Here is a 22,891-nt window from a genome sequence, read left to right as displayed (position 1 = left end):
CTCAAACTTTTATTTCATGAATCTCAGAAATTATCAGAGAATATGATGTATCTTCAAATTAACTTTTGTGATACAATTATATTTTATAAAAAAATATTTACCATATAAAAATTACTCTCCGTTTGCTTTTGGAGTAGATTACTTATTGAACAACAGATAACAACATTAAATATATGACCAGACAGTTAAAGATCCACATTAGTAGTCAAGATTTTTAACATCCTGTAGTACATGTATGATTTTTTGTAGGTAATAATTTTAGCATTAAAGGGGTTGGCAAACTTTAACTATTTTCACTATTTATTAATGCACATTTTATTCCAGGTATTCACTGCTATAAACTCTGCCAAATGTACTCTCACTTTTTTCAAATTTAATCTGTTTCAAAACATTTCATCCTGAATGTGTGCCTTTATGTGTACCACCATGTAAAACTAAATTTAACTTGCATGAAAGCCATGTGTTTACGTGTATCAATTAATTGTCTCTTTGTATTGTCTATACTAAATTCTGATTCTATTAAAGCTTTGGCTTATTGCCACAAAAATGTATATCTATGTTTTCATGTAGGAAGAGTATTGTTTGAAGAAGTATTACAAAAAACCAGAAAATTATATGCCTAATCTTTTCACATAGAATTTCTTACTTTATGAAGCCATGTTTGTAATGTTAACATCATTTTATCATAGAATTTTGATTTTGAATTTTTAAAAAGGAAAAAAATATAAAAATTAGGAGATGTGGTATGATTGCCTATGAGATAACTATCCACCCAAGTTCAAATGAAGTTGAAGTAAGCAATTATAGGCAACCATACGGCCTTCAACAATGAGAAAAACCCATACCGTATAGTCGGTTATGAAAGGCCCCGACATGAAAAATATGAAATAATTCAATTGAGAAAACTAACAGCCTAATTTATAACAAAACAATTTACGAAAATTCAAATATTACAGACATGAACCAATGACAACCACTGAACTACAGGCTCCTGACTTGGGCTGGCACATAAAGAATGTGGCATGGTTAAACATGTGTGTGAGGCGTCAACCCTCCCCCTAACCTGGGACAGTGGTATAACAGCACAACATAAGAAACTATAAAAATCAGTTGAAAAGGGCTTAACTCATTAGATCAATACAAAGCAGAAACACATCTAACAAAAACACAGACCCGACGTGGCAGGAGTTTGTTCATGAAATTTTTAGAATTATTGTGTATAATAGTAGTTCATAGTTTGCAATTTTTTGAATAATTACAGTCTAAATGTAATAACAATGCAATATCTTGGGATACAAATATGATTGATTAAGGATTTGAATAGATTATAAATGTGGAATATGAATCATATGTATTGGTGTCTACCAGTAGTCTAATACTTGGTACCCCTTACTACCAGATTAACAAGAACATAGAATTATGGAAGACCCAGAACCAAAAAAAATATACCATAATTATCCAGATATGAATAAATGGAGATATGGGGAATACATCAATTGACATGGCAATTAAATTGCAGAAATACAACCAAAAATGATACTGTAAATTCATAAATTATTGCGATTTGTGAAGAATGGACAACAACGAAAGATTAATTATTGCGATTTCAGAAAAATCTGCATTCATTTATATGTATCAAGTATCACAATGTGAGTTCTTATTATTGCGATACTCATCTAATTGCATTATTCACATTAATAAAACCCTCACAATAATTTGTGAATTTACAGTAATCAAAAGCTGTAGTTATTTGTTCTAAAATTTAAAAGATATCAGTATGGTTGTGATCTTAGTGTTAACTTGTAGACTTAAGATTTTTTACATCCTAAAATTTAATGTAATGATATATGTAATGTGGAAAAACTTAAAGATACTTATTACAGAATTACATTGGATTTATTGCCATAAAGTGCAAGTACTTTTTATCTACAGCACATAAAGGTGCCTTTAAAGATTTAGTTCATGACAATCAATACAAAGTAATTAATTGTGTTGTCAGAAATCAACTGTAAAACTTACCAGAAGAAAACAAAAAAGGTTTGATAGATGTCATAGTATATTTCTTCACCAAATAATTTTTATTTCTTCAAGTATAATTTTGAAGTATAGTTGTGAGAGAAGACACACAATTATTGACATAATACAGATGCTATGTGAAAAGATTGATGAGTTGTAAAACATGTTTCTCTGTGTATATTTTCAGGGCAAAACCAATGAGGTTTTCATCCCTGAGGTCATCCATGTCTTGATCAACAGTATTAAAGTCACCCAGTACAATAACATGGATGTTAACACTAGAAACATTGGACAAAGTCTTGCCACTGTTGACATTTAAGCATTTAAGACTTTTTATTCCCTGATAATGCATTTAATGCAAGAAATCATTTTAGCAGACGACAGGTGCACAGGACATTTTGCAAATATGCTGCATGTATTACTCGGAATAATTTGCATTTTAATTAGAAATGAATTAATATTTTTTATGATTTTTAATGTTTTGAAAATGTGTGAAATAGAAAATCTCACAATGAAAATTATCTCACTGCACAAAAATAAGTTTTTATTCTTGCAAAAAAATACATATGAAGAAATACTTGTATTCCTGGTACTGAGAAAATTTAATATTATATTTGCTGGTTATTTACTATATTGTGGGAACAAGTTGTGAGGAATTTATTATCTCTCATTTTGTGATAAGAGAGAAAATATTACCTCCTGTAAATTTGAAGTATTATCCTAATAGGTGAATTGGTCTAACATATTGAGGTATTTTATTGAGTTCTGTTTTGAGTCTTGAAACCAAATATTTGGATAAACTTTCTTTTTGAAGATTCTATAGATTGTCTTATTTTTTTCTAAAGTTGATAACATTATTGATTACCGGTATTATGAATTTGAAAATATGAAAAAGATTAAAAAGTATAGGAAACCCTAGTCATCTGATGACTTGTCCAAATACATCTTAAATCTATGTTGCCTTCCTGAGTTTTCATTTTACCTGGTACACAAATCACTTGTAGCTGAATGGCATCATGGATGTTTTTTTAATATATTTGATCAAAATATTATTGAAGTTAACACATTAATTTTTGCTTTCATGTCATGGGGTTTTGTGTTTGGGTTTCTTATTGACAATTTCACAACATCTGTTTATTTTATGAAGATAGGAAAATGGTCATTATCAGTTCATTTGAAATAACCAAACCAGTACATAGAAGGACTTTTTTTCCATATATCAGTCCGGATTGGGTCTTTATTTTTGCAATAGTTTAAGATTTTCTAATCTCTGGAATTCATAATTAATTTTTCTGGATATGGGAAGTAATGCGCTATTTTTTCCAGGAATTCGGGATGACCCCCCCCTGCTACCATGCCGTGACACAGGCTAGCTTTAATTGTAAAAAAAATTTTCTGTGTTTCATTGTCTTAACCAACCTATTATGCAACTGTAGACACATGTGTTATTTAAGTATGATTTATTTTTTAACTTTTGTTGTTATTTATTTTCTGTGTTACACTGTTTAATGAACAAAGGTGTGATAGTGCATTGAACATTATTTTATGAAAATTTTTACACAAAATCCTAACAAAGGGCAAGTAGGTATACCATAACAATTTTAATTTACTATTCATGTATTCTTTTATTTGATTTTAAGCAGTCTATGTGATTTATTTATGATTAAAGGTAATTAATGACAAGATTTTGAGTTTCTTTAATGGTTACAAAGAAGAGTATGGATGTTATTCAGTGCCTACGGTCATACAAGAGTGCACACATGTCTTAAAGATAAAGGTTTTACTACAAGTACCACATAAACCTAAAATGTTTAAAGATCCATGACAATGAGGTCAAGGTCAGATAAATCCTGTCAGACAGACGTGTATACCTTACAATTATTTCATACACCAAATATAGTTGACCTATTGCTTATGGTAATTGAAAAACAGACCAAAACAAAAAAACTTAACATTGACCAATGAACCATGGAAATGGGGTCAAGGTCAGATGATAACTGCCAGACAGACATGAATACCTTAAAATCATTCCAAACACCAAATATAGTTGTCCTTTTGCTTATAGTATCTGAGATACGGACTTGACCACATAACTTTAACCTTGATCACTGTGTGATCCATAAAATGAGGTCTCAAGATATTATAAGCAATAGTTCAATTATGTAAGGGGTATGGAACAATTGTAAAGTGTACATGTCTGTCTGGCAGGGTTCATATGACCTTGACCTCATTTTCATGGTTCATGGGTCAATGATAAATTTTCATAATTTTGTCAGTTTATCAGATGCTTTAACCAATAGGTCAACCATATATGGTGTATGAATGATTGTAAGGTCTATTTGGCATGGTTCATCAAACATTGCTATTAGTACCCGAGAAACAGATCAAACAACAGAATCTTAACATTGACCAATAAACCATAAAATGAGGTCATATGAACCCTGCAAGACCGACATGTACACCTTACAATCATTACATACACCAAATATAGTAGACCTATTGCTTAAAATATTTGAGATATGGACTTGCCCATGAAAACTTAACCTTGTTCACTGATCCATGAAATGAGACAAAGGTCAAGTGAAAACTGTCTGACAGGCATGAGGACCTTGCAAGGTACATGCATACAATATGTAGTTATCCTATTACTCATTATAAGATAGAAATTAACATTACAAAAAATCGTAACTTTTTTTTCAAGTGGTATATAACACTACAGGGAGATAACTCTGTAAAAATCAGCTGAACGTTTTAATCACGTTCTATTGTTAAGGAAATATTAAGCTTCTCAATGATCAAAATTAGTGTTTGTCAAACTGCTATGTATCCAATGAAATTTTTCCAATAAAGTGTGTGGTTCAAGTTTATTGAAATTTTTATAATTTTGTCAAAGGATCAAAGTAAATATTTTGTCAAAATTTTATGAAAATTAAACAAGCCAAATTATGAAAATGAGGTCAAGGACAACGAAGATATGACAGACATAAGGCATCAATATACAAAGTATGAAGCATCCAGGTCTTCTACCATCTGAAGTATTAAGCTTTTAAGTGATCAGTTAACGCCACCACCACAGCCACTGGATCATTATCCCTATGTCTCGCTTTCTTTGACAGAAGTTGCAGGCGAGACAATAAAATGAGGTTTATAAGGATATGTGAACCCTATCAGAAACATACCGGCACGCCTAACTATCATTCTATACACCAAATATCATATGACCTATCATTTATAATGTACTGTGGATTCATTATTATTCGTTGGATACCAATTGTTGTGGATTTCGTTGCTACAGGTGAACTACGAATTTAAATGTTCAACGAATTACAAGTTTTCTGAAGGAATGTATACAGACTTAACCAAAACAACGAAATGAAGTATCCACAAAAATTGGTACCCACGAAAATTTATGAATCCAAAGTATGAGTTGTCCTAATCTGACATTGATCACCAAACCAAAAAATGAGGTCAAGGTCAGGGAAACCCTGTCTGAAGGACATGTATATCTTGTAATGATTCTATTATATACCAATAATATTTGTCCTATTACTCAAAATAATTGAGGGACCTAAGTGGCCGAGTGGTCTAAGTAGTTGAACTAATGTATAACTGGCCTGTCAACACTGAGGTTGTGAGTTTGAATCCAGCATGTGGCAGGTGTGTTCAACTTCAATCTTAATTGACTAGGATTGTCAGTTTTCCTACTGAAGGTAGGTGATTCTCTCCAGGCACTCGGGCTTCCTCCACCAAAAAAAAATTCGTAAGGGTTCCGCGGAACCCAGTGTCTCGCCTACTTTTGGTGTTAATCGCAGGCTCAACAAAAATGAAGAAAAAAATTAATAAAAATATTCCCCTCTATACTATGTTTTGATAGTAAGTAGCTTCTGTCCAAGTTTGGTAAAAATCCAGGATAAATTATGAATCTAATAAATGTTTTAAAAACTTAAACTGCAGAATGTATGTAATGTTGACTGGAAGAAAAACTAAGTCCATTTATAAGTAAAATACAGAAAAAATGGAACAAAATTTTATCAAAATTTCCTTCTAGATACTAGCTTTTGATCATAAACAAGCTTCTGTCCAAGCGTGGTACAAATCCAGGATAGTTTAAGAAAGTTGTTAAAATTTTAAAAACTTTAACCACAGAGTGAATGTAATGTTAACTGGCAGAAAAACTAAGTCCATTTATAAGTAAAATACGGAAAAATGGAATTTTTTTTTTACAAAATTTACTTCTGGATACTATCTTATGATCATAAACAAGCTTCTTTCCAAGTTTGGTAGAAATCTAGGATAGTTTAAGAAAGTTATTGAAATTTTAAAAACTTTAACCACAGAGTGAATGCAATGTTAACTGGCAGAAAAACTAAGTCCACTTATAAGTAAAATATGGAAAAAATGGAATTTTTTTTTTACAAAATTTACTTTTGAATATAATCTTATGATCATAAACAAGCTTCTGTCCATGTTTGGTAGAAATCCAGGATAGTTTAAGAAAGTTATTAAAATTTCAAAAACTTTAACCACAGAGTGAATATTTGTGGACGCCGCCGACGACGACGACGCCGACGGAATGTAGGATCGCTATGTCTCGCTTTTTCGACAAAAGTCGAAAGCTCGACAAAAATGATCGCCACGAAATACCACAATAGTGCTGAAAGTGGTGGTAAACACCAATCAATCAATCAATCAAAATAATTGATGTGATCCTGTGATTAAAATATTTTAAGTTTTTTAAGCGGTCATTGAACCCTAAAACAAAATCATGAACAATGGACATATGACAGATGGAAAAGTCTAACCATTAGGCATCTGTATAACAACTATGGGTTATCTAGATCTTCTACCTTCTGAAATATGAAGCTTTATACAAAAGGCTAACACTGTTACTGCCACCTCATTAGCATCCATGTCTTGCATCAGACTGAAAATGACTTCCACTGGGATGGATAATAATATCCTTAAGTCTCAATGTAACCCTAGGCAAAAATCACTTAATAATGTATCAAGAATGAGGAAAGAATATATAGCAAACAATTCTATGTCATTTTTATTTTGTGTATATTTTTGTAATAATAAAAAACAACTGTTACACAGTATATATAATACATATCACAATTGGCACAAATATACAACAGTATGGAGAAAAATATTAACAATTGTAACAGAATATTTGCAGGATACATCTGTATCAGTTTCTAGTAAGGTTTTACAATCTGAAATGACTTTTGTCCATTTAACGGACATTATAAACAAATAAAGACTCCATACATATCACATTTTCAACACCTTTCATACAATTCACACAACTCACTCACAGCTCAGCCACTCATACAAAATGCTTTCAATTGTATTAAATTCAATAGGAATGGTTTTTTTAAAGGTTTGACATTGCTCTTCGAAATGCATTTTAAATTGAACATATATATTATATAGAGTGTCATCATTAAGGAATGGTTTTCAAAAGTTTGGCATTTCTCTTGGAAATGCAGTTTAAAAATGTTATTCTAATATGAAAGGAATTGGGTACTTGGAAATGTCACACTTTATAGAAGGATTTTTTTCACACCAGCACATAATTTGCAGAGGCAGTATAACTTGTAATTCTTTCCATATTTTATATACAAGGCTAACTTGATGACGGTGGCACTATTGATGCCTGAGACAACTCTGCTCGTCTAATCTCACTGGTTATCGACAGCAAATCCTGAATGACTACACGGATCTGAAAACGTAATTTTACATATTATATTCTAAAATGAATCAATTCCAAATATGCAGAAGAATAGTAATGAAGCACACGACAGATTTTGTAGAAGGGGAGGTAAGTTCTGGTGGCAGCAGCGGGGAAGATAGTCTATGATGATGATGGTACATAGGCAGAAGATACAAAAGTATCAGATCTTTTCAGTTCCTGTACAATGTCTTTCAAATCAAACAAAAACATCTGAATCTGAAATGATAGCAAAATAAAATTGATCAATATTTATATAGTGAAAAACATTTAATGAAAATAAAAACATAGAGGGTGGAAATAAGACAAACACTAGCTGCTACCCTTTATGTTTTATTTAAACATTTGTGTGTATTTTTGATTGATTTAAAACAAAATCCTATACTAATATTTTGGTTTAATAATCAGAAACCTATTTAATTGCAAGTTGTATATAAACTATATTCTAGTTAAATATTGTAATAATTGTGAAGAGCAAATTGATATATATTATTTCAATTTTTTATATTACCAAATTTATGCATGTCTAAGATATAAAGGGAAGCAACTCTTTGATCCTATTTGATATGATAACTGGCAGGTACTGGAAATTACAGATCAGAATTTTTATTGATTGTATTGGAGTGTATGTTAAAACACATGGATATTACCAATTAAAGGAAATGTTGATATGTGAAACGGGTGAAGGAGTGGAGAAACATGAATAAATTTGTGATTAGAATAGACAGCTATACAAAACACACAAAAGTAATAAAGAACTGATATTTTACCACTCAATTAAGTTTATACAATTCTTAGATCATAAAGCAACACTACATGTATATTTATATGAATCAATTTTATACCCATTTTATTCAAAATTCTACAGATAATACACAATATAGCATCAAAAATATAATATGCATAAACATCAAGTTTGCTATAAATATCTAAGCATGCTAAATTTTTTTCAAAAAAAGATCTCACCTTTTTTCATTGTTGGCCTTGAACTTGTGCTGCCCCAGCTTGGTACATTTTGGGAGATTGTTATACATTAGAAGCTAGGCTATTACACAAGCTATTGTGCAAGCTAAGTGTGTCACACATGCACAAGTGACACTATTACATACAACACATTGTTCAAAGGGTCAAATTAGCAAGTGTGCCACTCACATTCACTGGTGAAAACAGGAAGTGGCATTATCTAAACCAAATTTTAATTTAGTATTTAAAGATTTCAAAATGATTTTTAATCTGCTATTATTATATTTTTTATCAAGTGAAGATTTGAATGATCAAAATAGTTAATATAATGTAGCTTCTTCTTCCCTTACCATTGTTTGAAATTACAAAAATTTAATTGTGACATATATTTCAAAATATGTATCCGAAAAATAACCTCTGTATATATCTGTGTATGACCAAAATAAAAGATCAAGTACAATTTTTATCTCCAAGGATGGTAAATCAGTCAAAATTTTGACAACATATCAGCTGGAATGACACATGAACTTAAAGTGGGAGTCTTTTGCCATCTTTGAATAGCAAATGACCAAAAACGATCAATCAATATTTTTACTGAAATTAGTAAATTTTGATACAGATATGCAATAAACTAGTAGGACTTTTCATTTAAATAATGAACAATAGTTTTTATCATTAACTGATAGAGTAGTAACTTTTTTTTTATTACAGAAGTTCTTTTGGTTCATACAGTAAATAAAAAAAAAGCTCAATAAGGGGAGATAACTTGAATAATTAATTTTCTATGGTTATGTAGCAAGAAAATGAGTCCAGTGACCCTATTTTCCTTTCCTTTTTTTTTTTGTTGCAGATTATCAAAGGCATTAATTCAATCAAAAGTAGTTAAGGTATTTAAAATGAAAATGAAAACTCTACCTGTGACTTATCATTATGAATTTTCCCCCAAAAATAGACAAAAAATAAGCTCAATGTTTATATAAAAAGAGAAGTGGTCTTGATGTAAATGAGACTGTATCAAAACAACACTTAACACAAAAAGCACCTAGAGGCCAACCTATGATATATCAACAATAGACAGTTGTCAATGCAAAATGTCAAGCTCTGTGTAGTTGAAGTAGCAGGGCATCAAACACACAATGCATAAAAATCAACTTGTGAAAGTACAATGATAAAAAAAATGGACAATATTGTATTTCAGAAAGATGGCTGTGGATAAAACAATTTGAAAAGCCACTAAGTTTAAATCAACACACAGATTTTGTTTTCTTGTCAACCAAATAGAGGGTCTGAAAGTCTTCATTTATGTGTTCTTTTATTATTTTTTTGCCTTTTTTCTCTAATCTTTATACTTTAGCATTTTTTCTATTCTTTATTTTGTCTGACCCATTATTCAGTATTCTCAACTGTAGACAAATTCTGTACCCTTATATATAAATAATTTTTTTCAATAATTTTCTCCATCTGAGAAAGTGCTGAAAAAAGGAGAAAAGTGCAAAAAATCTTATTACCATGAATCCTACTAAAATCATGAGATCACCGATTTGATCCTACATTTTGATGTGTATGCAATATTCCTAAGTTATGTTTTCTTGTATATTACTATTTTATACTTCTATGCTAAAATACTACATATATCTATTTAAAAAACTAAGTGCACAACCTTATATTTAATATATGTTTTGAACTCAAATCTTATTTTTGAAGTTTAACAGTTAGTAGAGGACATACTGGTGAATTATTCATGCATTTAGGTATAACATGCAGGTGATTTCTAAAGTAAGGGAAAAATGCTCTCAACAAAGGATTTAATCTAGTTAGTTTAATAACCAGTACTTAAGGCAAACAAAAATAGTGAAATCTGTCTAAATAGAACATGGCATAAACCAATTGTCAAAAAACTTGTCTTGAAAGACATCTTGAATCATTATGCAATAAATATTTTCAATCTGTTTAAATAATCAGATACTTTTCTAATCCAAAAAGACTCAAATCCTAAAGAGCTTCAAATTGGTTTTGAACAGACGTGTTTTCAAATTTTTTAAGAAAATGCAACTTTTTATTATATATTATCAAAACTTTCCATAAATATTACAACTGATAAGCAAGTTGTAATTACACATCTTAGTTTAACACTTATTCTAAAAAGTAAGTTATGTTTTATTGTACAATGTATAAAAAATAGCATCCAATGTTCAGAGCATTTTGTTATCTTAAGGCAAAATAAACAGGCAATAAAAAGGAATTTTGACTGGAACTCAATGAACTGCAAAAATGAAGAATACAAAAATTAAAATGTGATATTAACAGTCAATAATTTCTAATTTAAAAAAAAAATGTAATAATGTAAGTATTCTTAGACAAACTATTAGAAATCATTTTTTATTGGCTACCACTTGCTTTGTTTTCAGTGTTCTCACAAAAAGATTTAGTCTTTCATTGTGATTGCTCATTTGTCAATAATTTTTTACCGAACATTTTGGTCAATGATATTTTAAATGCAATATAACTAGTTTAACTTCACCATATTTTTCCTGTACAAAGTCAGACAATTTTGCACATTTGTTCTTTTTAATTTTTTACTTTGACAGTGTTACTGTAACATTTTTTTTCTGTACAAAGTCTGACTATTTGGCCTTTTTGTCGTTCTTTATTTTTAATTTTGCCTGTGATTTTTCTTCCATGTTTTTATTCTCTCGGTTGGTTAGTTGTATTGAATGTTAGAAGAAGTCTTTAATTGAAAGTGTCTCATATATCAGTTGTGGCTGGATACCGATATTTTAACTTTGATTTAAATCTTTATTTGTATTTTTATACTACTTATAATATGATGTATGATATTGTTTTATATTGGTATGTGACACTATAATAAAATATTCTGTCTGTATTTGAGTAACTATTATTATATTTTTCATTATATTATTCAGATTTTTATTTAAATTCTTCAATATAATATCATACCAAAATAAACACCATTAGCTATCTATCACTTTAACAAATATACTTCAAAGGAATACAAAATTTTCCTTAAGCCTTAGTGCTTTTGAAACCTTAAAAGTATGCATATATATATATATATATCCTCCAAACAAACAAAACATCTATTGGTACAGTTTTCACTGGCATTACAAACATGCATATATACATGTATATTTCTTTTGACAAGGTAAGAAATCCGTTAGTTTTTCCTCTCTGATATCTGTTTTCCCAGTTGTGAAAATTCAATCTCTTAACTTTTTATAATGTCTGAACATCTTTATTTACAAAAACATAGATATCCTCCGACCAAGTTTTATGGTTGTATATCATTTAGCATGTGAACTGAACTTAGACCTGGATGCTTTGTTAAAATCAAAATTTAACATTATCTGCGTACAAAAAAAAAATTGTATATTTCTGTTTGCTTCAGTATTTGTACAGTCTGCACAGAAGTAAGAGAGTACTTCAACAACATATTTCCACTTTGCTTGTGTATATTTTATAAACCAAACCGTTACCAAAATGCATACATATATGACATCCAACACCAAATATATAAGTAATGGTGTACAATTTTACCTGTGCTAATTGTTCATGTGTTTCTTCTTCTTCCGCTGACTGTTTTTGGTGTCGTTTAACTAACTGATACAAATTTCTGGCAGCCCTATTCAAAGAAATTGAAATCTATCTATATATAGTGCAATAAATCTATCTATATATAGTGCAATAAATCTATCTATATATATATAGTGCAATAAATCTATCTATGTAATGTGCAATAAAAGTTGTTACATTCAGTTACTTTATAACAATAGATATAAGAAGATGTGGTATGAGTGCCAATGAGACAACTCTCCATCTAAGTAACAATTTATAAAAGTAAACCATTATAGGTCAAAGTACGGTCTTCAACACGGAGCCTTGGCTCACACCGAACAGCAAGCTATAAAGGGCCCCAAAAATTACTAGTGTAAAACCATTCAAACAGGAAAACCAACGGTCTAATCTATATAAAAAACGAGAAATGAGAAACACTTATGAACCACATCAACAAACGACAACTACTGAACATCAGATTCCAGATAACAAGTCCATTATTGAGTAACGAAAATAATTTTCATGGTTTTGGTAAAATGGTTTGTGGTCTTGCAATTTTGATTAAACTTTTGTTTAAGTGGGTAAGGGTGGGGTGGTTGGGAGATGGGGGATATAGTAAGAATGAACTTTTTTGTTGAATTATTTTTTTATACTACACATTCATATCATTTGATTTATCTGGCATTGTATAAACAATTTAAAATTCATGAAATGTTTTTTTTTCAACAGCAAAAAGTTAATATATTGTTTATGTCATAAATTATGCAAAGATATACTATAAAAATCAATACCATAACTATAGTATTCTGGTCTTACTAATATAACAGTTCTGTTTGAACTTACATTTTAATTCTACCAAGTGTTAGTGTTTTTGTAGCAGCAGTATTTTTAATATGTGTCCATGCAGATTCCCATTTTACAGCCTCACTCTGAGCTGTGTCAAGTTGAGTCTGTAATCCTGATAACTGGTTATTACAGGATAAAATTTCATTGTCTTTTTCCTATAAAAAAAATATAATTATACTTTCATGCTATAAATAGTGCATTTACTGTCAGTCCTCAATACTTTATATGTTTAAATAAATTACTATATACCTTAATACTGACTACCTCATTTTTAATTGAATCTGCTCAAACAGAGCTGTAGATACCCGATTAGAAAATCAGTCTGCAAATAAAGAATTACTTTACTTTTTTAACAGACAAGAAAAGCTCACCAAGGCACACATAATTTCTACCTAGTTATATCAAACTTTTACTAATTTTTTTCTTATTTGTTGACAACATGCATGTATTGTCTGAATCTCAAATAATGGTGAACATTTTTACAGTACAATCAAACATGTTTTCCATTTTTTATCATTAATTCCTTATATCTTAAATATGGATTTTTCAAAGACTTCTAATGACTGTTTTTATAGTTTGAATACATATTGATTTAGTACATTTAGGTACCTGACAATCTACACCAGTCTTGTAGGTTTATGAGTATTTCCAGGAACATATATATTGACGGGACTTGACACTACCTGATTGTAGTCAATTTTATCGTCATGCCATAGTTAATAAAGATACGATACAGAAACTGACATGTGTTAAAAACGGACTCGCTATTATCCTAATAATTTCTGATATTATCAATAAAATGTCATTCAAACTAGTTTTATAGTGATGCTAGGGTATCAAACTTGTATTCTGTCACTTCAAATTTGTTAAAATCGCAAGCATTTTATCACAGGATTGTGCAGAATGCAATCAGGTAATAAAAAAATGGTGGCCATTGCCGCGATGATTTACAAATTCCCAAACTATTATAAAACACTTCACATCAAATAAATCAAACTTATTTTGGTAATTTTATATGACAAAATATATCTACTTAATGATAAAACTTGCATTTATTTACAATTAGAGTTATGTGGTTTATTTGTTGAGCAGTTCTGATAGTTTTTCAGTCAGACGCTACCAAAATCCGTAAACATCGGGAAGTCTCGGGGAGTCCGAGATTTTATCAATTTTATACTGAAAAGCGTATTAGATTCATTTCCCGTTAGATATACTGTTCCCAGGTATTTCTAAATATTTGACAGAGCAAAGTCTTGTTTCAGGGCCCATGGTCATAAAATTTTACTCAGTACTCAAGAGTACATAATTCTTGCTCTGAACACCAAATCCAGGATTCTGACTGGTTGAATTCCAATCTGAGTACGATAACTGTACTCCAAATTTTTATGATCTACTTACCTCGATGTATTTCATCAGATTTTGTCTTTCTATTTCTATGACTTCCTGATTTTTTTGGTCCTGTTCTAGTAAATCCTGGAAAAAAATAAAATATTCATAAATAATTATTGAAATATTAACCACCTCTAGGTATTATACTATAAAATTATCATACATTTTTAAATATTTCTATCTCTAGTATAGTACATTGTGTAGCACAACTCTCTTTGTAAAATACTTTAACATTTTAATGTAGAAATAAGATGATGTGGTATGATTCCCAATGAGACAACTCTCCACCAGAGACCAAATGACATATTTGTATTTATCGTAAATAATGAAAAAAAAAAGACAACAAATACTAAAGATGTTCAATTAAGATTGGTCTTTGCTAAATGTTCAGTGGCAAATATTTGACACTTATGGGCAAAATATTTAAACAATAATTCATAAGTAGGTTTGTCGAAGTGGGTTAATTAGGATGATTTGCTCAAAATATTTTTCCATTGAAAGTGCTGCAACAAAATCAAGTTTTAAAACAATCAATTGTCATTTGTTGCAGCACTAGATATGTAATTTTTTCCCTATTTCTCCAGCCAATTTATGACTTGTGAGTTTTCTTACTTCATGTGTTGCTGTCAATGTGTCATATCTAGCTATAATATCTCTCATTTCACCAAATTCTTCTCCAGCTTCTAACACCTTTTCCATGTAGGTGTGATAAATTTTAAATCTATCTAATTTTTCTTGTAACTTTGATTTGTCTTTTTCCAGTTTTCCTTTTTCTACTTTCAATCTGAAAAAAATAATAAGAAACACTGAAGTATAGACAGTTGATTCCGGTTATTAGCATGATCATGATATGTCAGACAAAATTAAGCAATTAAACTGAGTTATGCTTATATCCAAAATGCATAAATTATGGAGTCAAACAATATTGATAGTAGAGGGTGGTAAAGGGGGGGTGCTTGAACGGAAAAAACGTGAAATAAGACATAATTTCACGTTGAACGTGAAATAATTTTCTGTCATGAACATTGCACGAAAAATAAAGACTGTTGTGAACCTTTTGTGACTGAGTCACTGTCTTCTTGTATATAAACTCTCTGTTTTACTTGATATTTCCGATTTAGTATACACATTTATGATGTAAATGGTTTACAGCTTTTAAAAAAGTATTTCTTGACGATCCCTGCCAAGTATTTGAATTTTATTTGAAAAATACCGAGCAAAATAAGGATTTGAAAATCACGATGCACGTAAAATTAAATAAGCAGAACACTTTGAACGAGGCACCTGTCTTGCACGACTGAACGTTAAATAAAAAAGTAAAAACACGAACGTGAAATAAAAAACGGCGATCACATTGCACGAAAATAACCCTTTACCTCCCTCATAGTAAAGGAAATCCCAGAAGAAAGATGAAGAACTCAGTGATCCATATACACAGTATTGAATTTTAATAAAAGTTAAATGTCTGATGTCATACGTTGTTGTCTTATAATTCTTTCAATAAAGTTTATAAACACATTATTTTTTTGTTAGTTGTGTACTGACATTTCCTTTACCTGTGATATAGATATAAAACCAAATGTAACAGATTGTTTCTGTGACCTGTATGTACAATGAAACATTACTACGCCTTGGTTAAGAAAACTGTTCAACAATGCTACAGAGTTTATTATATTTTGGTAATAAATATAATGTAGTGCCTTTGATATGCAGTATATACAGCTTGTACAGTGTTGTAACACTGTTTCTTTGACCTTGATAGTTTTCAAATATGCAAAGTAGTAAAGGGGCCCTTTACAGGTTATTTGCTTGACGCAAATGTTGAACATGAGAAAATATAAGAATAAGATTAGTAAATACACTTTTCAACAATAACAAACAAAAAATGTTTGACGAATAAAATTCTTCAACCATAAATTAATCCTTGTAATGTTAACCTGAAAGGAATTCAACCAAGCAGAATTACCAGTGTACAAATCAGATGCATGGTCATTGAAAGTTATCAATGATTAGCAGGAGTTATTTTTTCTTTAAATTCAATCTGATAGTAATCTATGGACAATGTTTAAGTGAAATCCAATCCAAAATTATCACCTTTTGAGAGAGAATGGTCATGATTTTACAACAAATACCTGTTTTTGACATTTTTATGACCATGAAGCTTAATTTAGAACAAGGGAAGCAAATTTACCTGTACAAATTGAAGGAAATTAATTAATATTGCATGCATCATATAATCATGAAAGAAACTGTTTTAAACTTTATTTAAACAACACAAAAATTAATATAAAAAAATAACTCAAATAATAAGCAGTCAAGAAGCATATACTTACATACTATATTGACATTTCCGGATAGACAAAAAATTTACAGTTTTAACTAAGCATATTTAGCTGGTGATTATTTTCTATTCAATTAACCAAAAAGCCATTTGTCAGGCTATGCAGATATATATATAACTGGATTTTTCAACATTAGATGAATAGGAAATGGTTTTGTGCAGAAGAAAACTATGGAATTAACAGAAATATGCAATTAACCGGTATGCAATTAAGTGGAGTCGACTGTATATACTTAAAATTTGTTATTATTTACATTAAAAAAAAGGTAGGTAGGTTGTAAAAAGATAATTCAATATAAACACATAACGAACTTCCCTACAGGACATATATACTTCAAATTTTTTGTCTTTAAGATTAAATTTTTAATTCACAAGTCAATCACCCTGTCATTTTAAACAGATCTTCAAGACCACAAGTTGTAACAGGCCTCTACAATAATTTTTTTTCAACTTGCCCAATAGGACAAGTACATGTACATACCAAAACTTACTTGTCCAAAAAAAAAAAACAACCTTTAAAAATTTACATTAACCTTTTTGCATTTAGGTTGATTCAATGAACAAAATGAATTAAAACAATATAACAGAATTGGATTTATATCTCTTGATATCCTTTTCAAAAATATGATATGTCTAGTCACAGGACTTAGGTTCTAGTTTTCATCAATGCCAAAGTCTCATAGTCTCTGCACATCAGGCTGCATAGTCTGGTAGGCCTGTCAGTCTACACTCATTTGGTTTCTATCCTGGTCTTTTATGTTGATAAAATATTGATTATTATGATTAATTCCCTACTACAATCAGCTTTGTTTTTAATATATGAAAATGTTTATTCAAACACAATCAAATAGTGTTTGTCTAAATATGATCAAATATGATTTTCTGAAATCTATGGTAAAAAATCTCTTCATTTTTATTTTTAAAATATTTTTGTTAAATAAAATTTATCATATATTTATTATAAAGCAACAGAATAAGGTAGAGAAATGAGGTATTGGTTTGTCTTGGTCCCGAAATGTCTCCAACAGTGCCAAACTGTCTATTAAACATGGAGCCGATTCATTTCCGTGCCTGTGCCAAACTTGTTACCGTATATACAAAGCGCACCGCTGATTCCGATTGATGAGACTGGTTTCCAAGAATAGTATGCCTTTTATCTGTTATAAAGTATCTGACAAAGAACCAGTTTTAAATTATCGACTGCAAGTAAACATGTCAAATTAATATTTGTTTTTATCTTCTTTTCTTGTTTTTTGTTTATTACTTTGGTCATCAAAGTTGGATTTAATTTATTTTCTACAGAATGATTTTACTTGTCCCGTCAAACAAGCTTGATATGGCTTTTACTTGTCTGACCTTTTTTTCCTCTGGTACAGGACAATCGGACAAGCGTTATTGTTGAGCCCTGTGTAAAAAATATGTGCATTGTTGTTAAACCAATTTCTGTTTAAGACAGTGGTTTGACCAAATGGGACAACTTGTAAAGAAAGATTAAACTTAAAGGTAATTAAACCACATTAGTTATGTCACCAAATTTCAGCTGGATATGTTGAGAAGTTTATAACTTAAAGATAAGAACTGTACATGAATGAGTGAATATAAATCTTAAGTTTAGAACACATTTATATATTCTAGTTTACCCAATATACCTGAATTACAGACCAAAGACAATATGCCATCAAAGTTGCTTTCAATTATACATTACAATAAAATGGCACAAAAGTAACTAGCTGTTTCTTAAACTTTTCAAAGCCTAAATAGATCTTTAATAAAAATGGACTTGTGTCTACAAATATAAAGGTATTGTGCCAAAGGAGGTAATTTTGACAAATATAACGGTATTGTGCCAAGGGAGGTTATTTTGACAAATATAACGGTATTATGCCAAGGGAGGTTATTTTGACAAATATAACAGTATTATGCCAAGGAAAGCAATTTGTCAAATATAAAGGTATTGTGCCAAAGAGGGTAGTATATTGTAAGATGTAATTACTTCTCAATTTCTTTATCTTTCTGTTTCTTTGAATCTCTTTCCTCATCAGCTTTTTTCAAAGCTCTTGCTTTCTTTGAATCATTTTCCTGTAATCAAATATTATTTTATAACATTGATATTTTTTTCATAAATTCATTAACTTTTCAAAATAAAAGTACATAGTTTATGAACATAATGTAATAACATTAAGAAATATGTATATAAATAAAGATCTTCTAAAGAGCTCAACAATGGTAGTACTTTAATTCCCATCAAGTCATACATATTTTCCCTATTGCTGAAAGTCCAAAATTTATAATGTTTTTGCATACTTTGAAATATATATTCAATCATGCTTAACTCAGTTTTTACAGCATAATAGATGTTTATTTTTCATTAAAAATAATTTTTTCAAGATAACCTGGACACTTTTAAATAGGAAAAATCTACATCTACATATCATTTAATAGCTAGTCATATACAAAAAACAACCCTTTCAAAAGACGATTTATTTATAAATATTTAATATTAACCTTGAGGAAATGATCAAACTTTAGTAACTGCTCCTTTAAATCACATTCTTTTCTTTCTAGTTCCTCTCTTCTTTGCTGTAAACTTTCCATTTTCATTTGGAATTCCTTCAAGTAAAAAATTATATAACTGTTAAAAATTTGAAAAAATATAGCATCATTCTATGACTGTTTAAAAATGTTTTTTTTAATGCTATCTTTTTATTTGTTAATAGTTTTACTTACTGTAGGTGTACAATTTGTGCAAATAGAGATTTTTGATAGGCTGCTAGACCAATCACCTCATTCCGTCATGTTTCCAACTTATGTAAAAGCAACCCAACAATTGAATTGTTAGCTCTGCCCACCTAACTCATCAACACATTTTTGTACACATTGCTCGTGTACTTCGTGCTAATTAAAAAAAAACTTAAAACTTAAAGGCAGCAGCTCATACAAATGTATTACCAGTATCTAAATATGTAAATGTATTAATTTGAAAATGTAACAAGTAGGCAATCTTACATTCTTGAAGGATCAATAGTAAATTAATATGTAAGATAAGAGATCATGAATATAATTTAAATAAAAAATTAATTATGATAACAGTTATCTGAAAAATTTATTTCCTGTGAGCATTTGCAGAATTACAATTGACCGATTTGCAACGTTTGAGTTAATTTCAAATTCAAAGGAACACAATATAGGATCATTTAGCCTTAAAATGTATCATACTTACTAATTCTCTAATGTGCTTTTATTTTGGTAACCCAATAATTCAGTCCCACCCAGTGATCGACTATCCCACTTGCAAGGGCCTGAAATATTTATACTATAAAAATGTTTTGCAAATCATTGATTTGATTTTTCTGGGTGAGAGAGCCAATCAGCTGAAGGCTTATTGTTATCAAGATAGGCAAATCCAGAACTAATTCCGAATGATTAATTAACGACTATCCATTGACTAGGTCTTCAGGTGCAAATGTAGCCATCATAGATCAGCATAATATAACAACTGAATTATTCAGGTTATTATTTTGGTCAAAAATTCTGCTTGTGTTGAACTGTAAACTGGTAAAGAAAATATAAAAATCTACATTTCTAGATTTACCTCTTTCTGGGCTAGTAGTGCCTGATCAACTTCTGCCATTTCTCTTCTTTTCTCCAAAAGTCTTGTTGCAGGTGTCAAGTGATCATCTTCCCGCTCAGGCATTTTGCTAATGAAAGAAAAATGGAAAAATAAATTTCATAATAGTTTGTCAAAATCTTATCATCATTCCTAAATTGTTTTGTCTCATAATTTAAACGGAATTAGAGAATGGCATAAGAAATCTTGAGTATCAGTGGTCTTTGATAAAATATCATGAACACAGTTGAACAGTTGTATTGCAAAATTAACTGCATAAATTGTTATATATATATTGGTTCTCAGGTTCATATTGAGTTATTTTGGAGTTCTTGGGAAATTGTGGTAACGGCTAAATCGAGGTCAGTCCAATAAATGGAGTCCCTGCACTCAGAAATGGAGTATATTTCCTAATCTGATTAAATTCATTTACAGATGTTACATTTTGCTCCATAAAATTTCTTTGTAAGATCTGAAAAAATTCCATAAGTGGTCATGTTAAGATGACCTTTCTAATATGCAAATTCTTGATTAACCAATCATATTAAGTGACATTTCTAAATTACAAATTCCCCCTCACATAAAATTTCAATGTTCTATTTGATTCATGATATAAAAAATGAATAAAACTATCAAACTTTACTGTTCTCATAAGTCGACAAATGTTTACAATCAGAATTAGATTATAAACGACTTTTGCAGTGTTCCAGCTAGGATTTCAAAAGGGCAGGGTGCCAATCCTGAAAAAGGGCATTTAACACGTGATATGATAATATGAAAAGGGCATGGTTTAATAAAGATATTAATCAAACATTGTCTTTATTCATTGAATCACTGGTTATATATATACAAGTACAACATGAATACAAATTATAAATGTACATTACTGAATGATTACCCCAGATAAAACTCTATCTTTCTACTTTTTGCGCTGAAAAACTTGTCAAGCACCTTGTCACACAAGTTTTCAAAGCATTGCTTGTCACAGTTTAGCTATATATGCAGTATGTTTTGCAAGGTGTCCTGCTTCATTCTGTTTCTATGGTCACATTTTACAAGTTTTATAAGGGCTTTTGTAAATGCAGAGGCCCTAATCATCCTGTTTTTTTTTTACTTTCATTTTTACTACTTCCATTCCGATTTCTGAAAAAATATTTTTTCTCGTTTTTAGAACTTAGAAAGATCGATTTGAAACATCAAAAAGGTTTTAAAAAATCTCAAATTTTTTTTTTTCAATTATCGTCGTACGTTTCCCAGGATTATTGTTAGAAATGTCCATTTGAAAAATCAAAAACGTTTAAAAAATTCTCAAAGCTTTTCTTCAATTATCAAATATTCAAATTAAAATAGGAACTGTCAAAACTGAAAATATATAACATAGAAGACTCACGTAGTAATAAAAAAGTCGACCAATCTTCTGTTAGTCTCTTTAGATTTTTTAATTTCCTCTTGTTAACATCTTTCACGCTTGGGCATTGTGATTGGAATAAGACAAGAAACACAAACTCATAATGTTATATAGATTTTTATTTAATGTGTTCAAATCATCGTTAATCAATGTGTACTGATCAGCTGTTAACGACAGGCTGGGATTATTATACTTACAAGTATAATAGTCCCAGCGACAGGTAAACATATTTTTACCCATTTATATTACGATGTGCGCACAGTGTTGACAAGGAAGTTTGATTTCGTAATGGTGGATCAAAACAAAACGAACAAAATAAAATACAATCGATCTTCAAAAAGGCAGGGCGCCATGAAAAAGGCAAAGGGCGCCCTGGAAACTGTAAAAAGGGCACAGGGCGCCACTCTAAAAAGTGCAGGTGCGTGCCCTCTGTAAACGGCCTAGCTGGAACACTGTTTTGGATTTGTGCATTTTCCCGTAAATTTCCTATGTTATTGCTATTATGTCATAGTTAGAATCAATTGTTCTATGGTGTCATTTACACCTACTGACTTCTTTCATCCTGTATAACTCATTCATAAAAAACAACTCAAAATTGGTGTTAAAGCCAAAAAGGTGACCGATATTACGGGACAGGAGGATACATCATTAAAATATTGACACTTTGGAACTAAAGCCATGTACATGTACCAACACTAGTACACTAGGGAAACATGACAAAAGAAAACCCAAATTCTAAATATCTAAGGTCTATAAGTTTAAGTTTGCACCATAATGAAATTTTATGTATTATTTTTATATTCTAGACTTGCAAACTATGAAAACGTACACCACGAGGGTATCCTCGAAGGTCGTCTTGAAATATTCTTCCAAATCCACAGACATTGTGATTGTGTATTCTTAGTATCTAAGTCAAAATAAGCAAAAATCAAAGGACACTTCTAAACTCCTGGTCAATTGGCCGCCATTTGTAAACCATTCAATAGTTGCCATGACATCGAATCTGTTAAAAGT

At 30.2% G+C, this 22,891-nt stretch overlaps 2 protein-coding genes across 5 annotated transcripts in view; one reads left to right on the top strand and one right to left on the bottom strand.

The window, feature by feature from the left end:
- Positions 1 to 3,701, top strand: part of LOC127712367 (SANT and BTB domain regulator of class switch recombination-like) — a 30,883-nt gene extending 27,182 nt beyond the window's left edge. For all 3 annotated transcript variants that reach the window (XM_052218757.1, XM_052218755.1, XM_052218756.1), the window contains one exon: positions 2,204 to 3,701. In XM_052218757.1, coding sequence (XP_052074717.1) covers positions 2,204 to 2,249 — 46 coding nt within the window. In that variant the 3' untranslated portion in view covers positions 2,250 to 3,701. The remainder of the gene's footprint in view (positions 1 to 2,203) is intronic.
- Positions 3,702 to 7,051: 3,350 nt separating this feature from the next.
- Positions 7,052 to 22,873, bottom strand: LOC127712381 (coiled-coil domain-containing protein 42 homolog). Of its 2 annotated transcripts, none has more exons than XM_052218777.1 (9): positions 22,707 to 22,873; positions 20,455 to 20,560; positions 19,368 to 19,472; positions 18,856 to 18,941; positions 15,134 to 15,305; positions 14,531 to 14,605; positions 13,130 to 13,287; positions 12,269 to 12,353; positions 7,052 to 7,969 (listed from the first exon to the last, which is right to left on the bottom strand). In XM_052218777.1, the coding sequence occupies exons 1-9, from the start codon at positions 22,760 to 22,762 to the stop codon at positions 7,874 to 7,876; spliced, it is 939 nt and encodes a 312-aa protein (XP_052074737.1). In that variant the 5' UTR covers positions 22,763 to 22,873; the 3' UTR covers positions 7,052 to 7,873. The 2 variants fall into 2 exon arrangements, with proteins under 2 accessions (XP_052074737.1, XP_052074738.1); XM_052218778.1 differs by having other exon boundaries at positions 7,052 to 7,741.
- Between the last annotated feature and the right edge of the window lie 18 nt (positions 22,874 to 22,891).

Source organism: Mytilus californianus, unplaced genomic scaffold (assembly GCF_021869535.1).
Source record: "Mytilus californianus isolate M0D057914Y unplaced genomic scaffold, xbMytCali1.0.p SCAF_8, whole genome shotgun sequence".
In the NCBI taxonomy this organism is placed as follows: domain Eukaryota; kingdom Metazoa; phylum Mollusca; class Bivalvia; order Mytilida; family Mytilidae; genus Mytilus; species Mytilus californianus.
Note: the sequence above shows the minus strand (reverse complement) of the source record. Positions and strands in the feature narration are given on the sequence as shown.

Coding starts and splice junctions, on each gene's coding strand:
- LOC127712381 (XM_052218777.1), bottom strand. CDS start 22,762: ATGTCTGTGGATTTGGAAGAATATTTCAAGACGACCTTCGAGGATACC. Junction 18,942..19,367: donor AGTTTGATCATTTCCTCAAG/GTTAATATTAAA, acceptor ATTTGATTACAG/GAAAATGATTCAAAGAAAGC. Junction 15,306..18,855: donor AAAGATAAAGAAATTGAGAA/GTAATTACATCT, acceptor TATTTTTTTCAG/ATTGAAAGTAGAAAAAGGAA.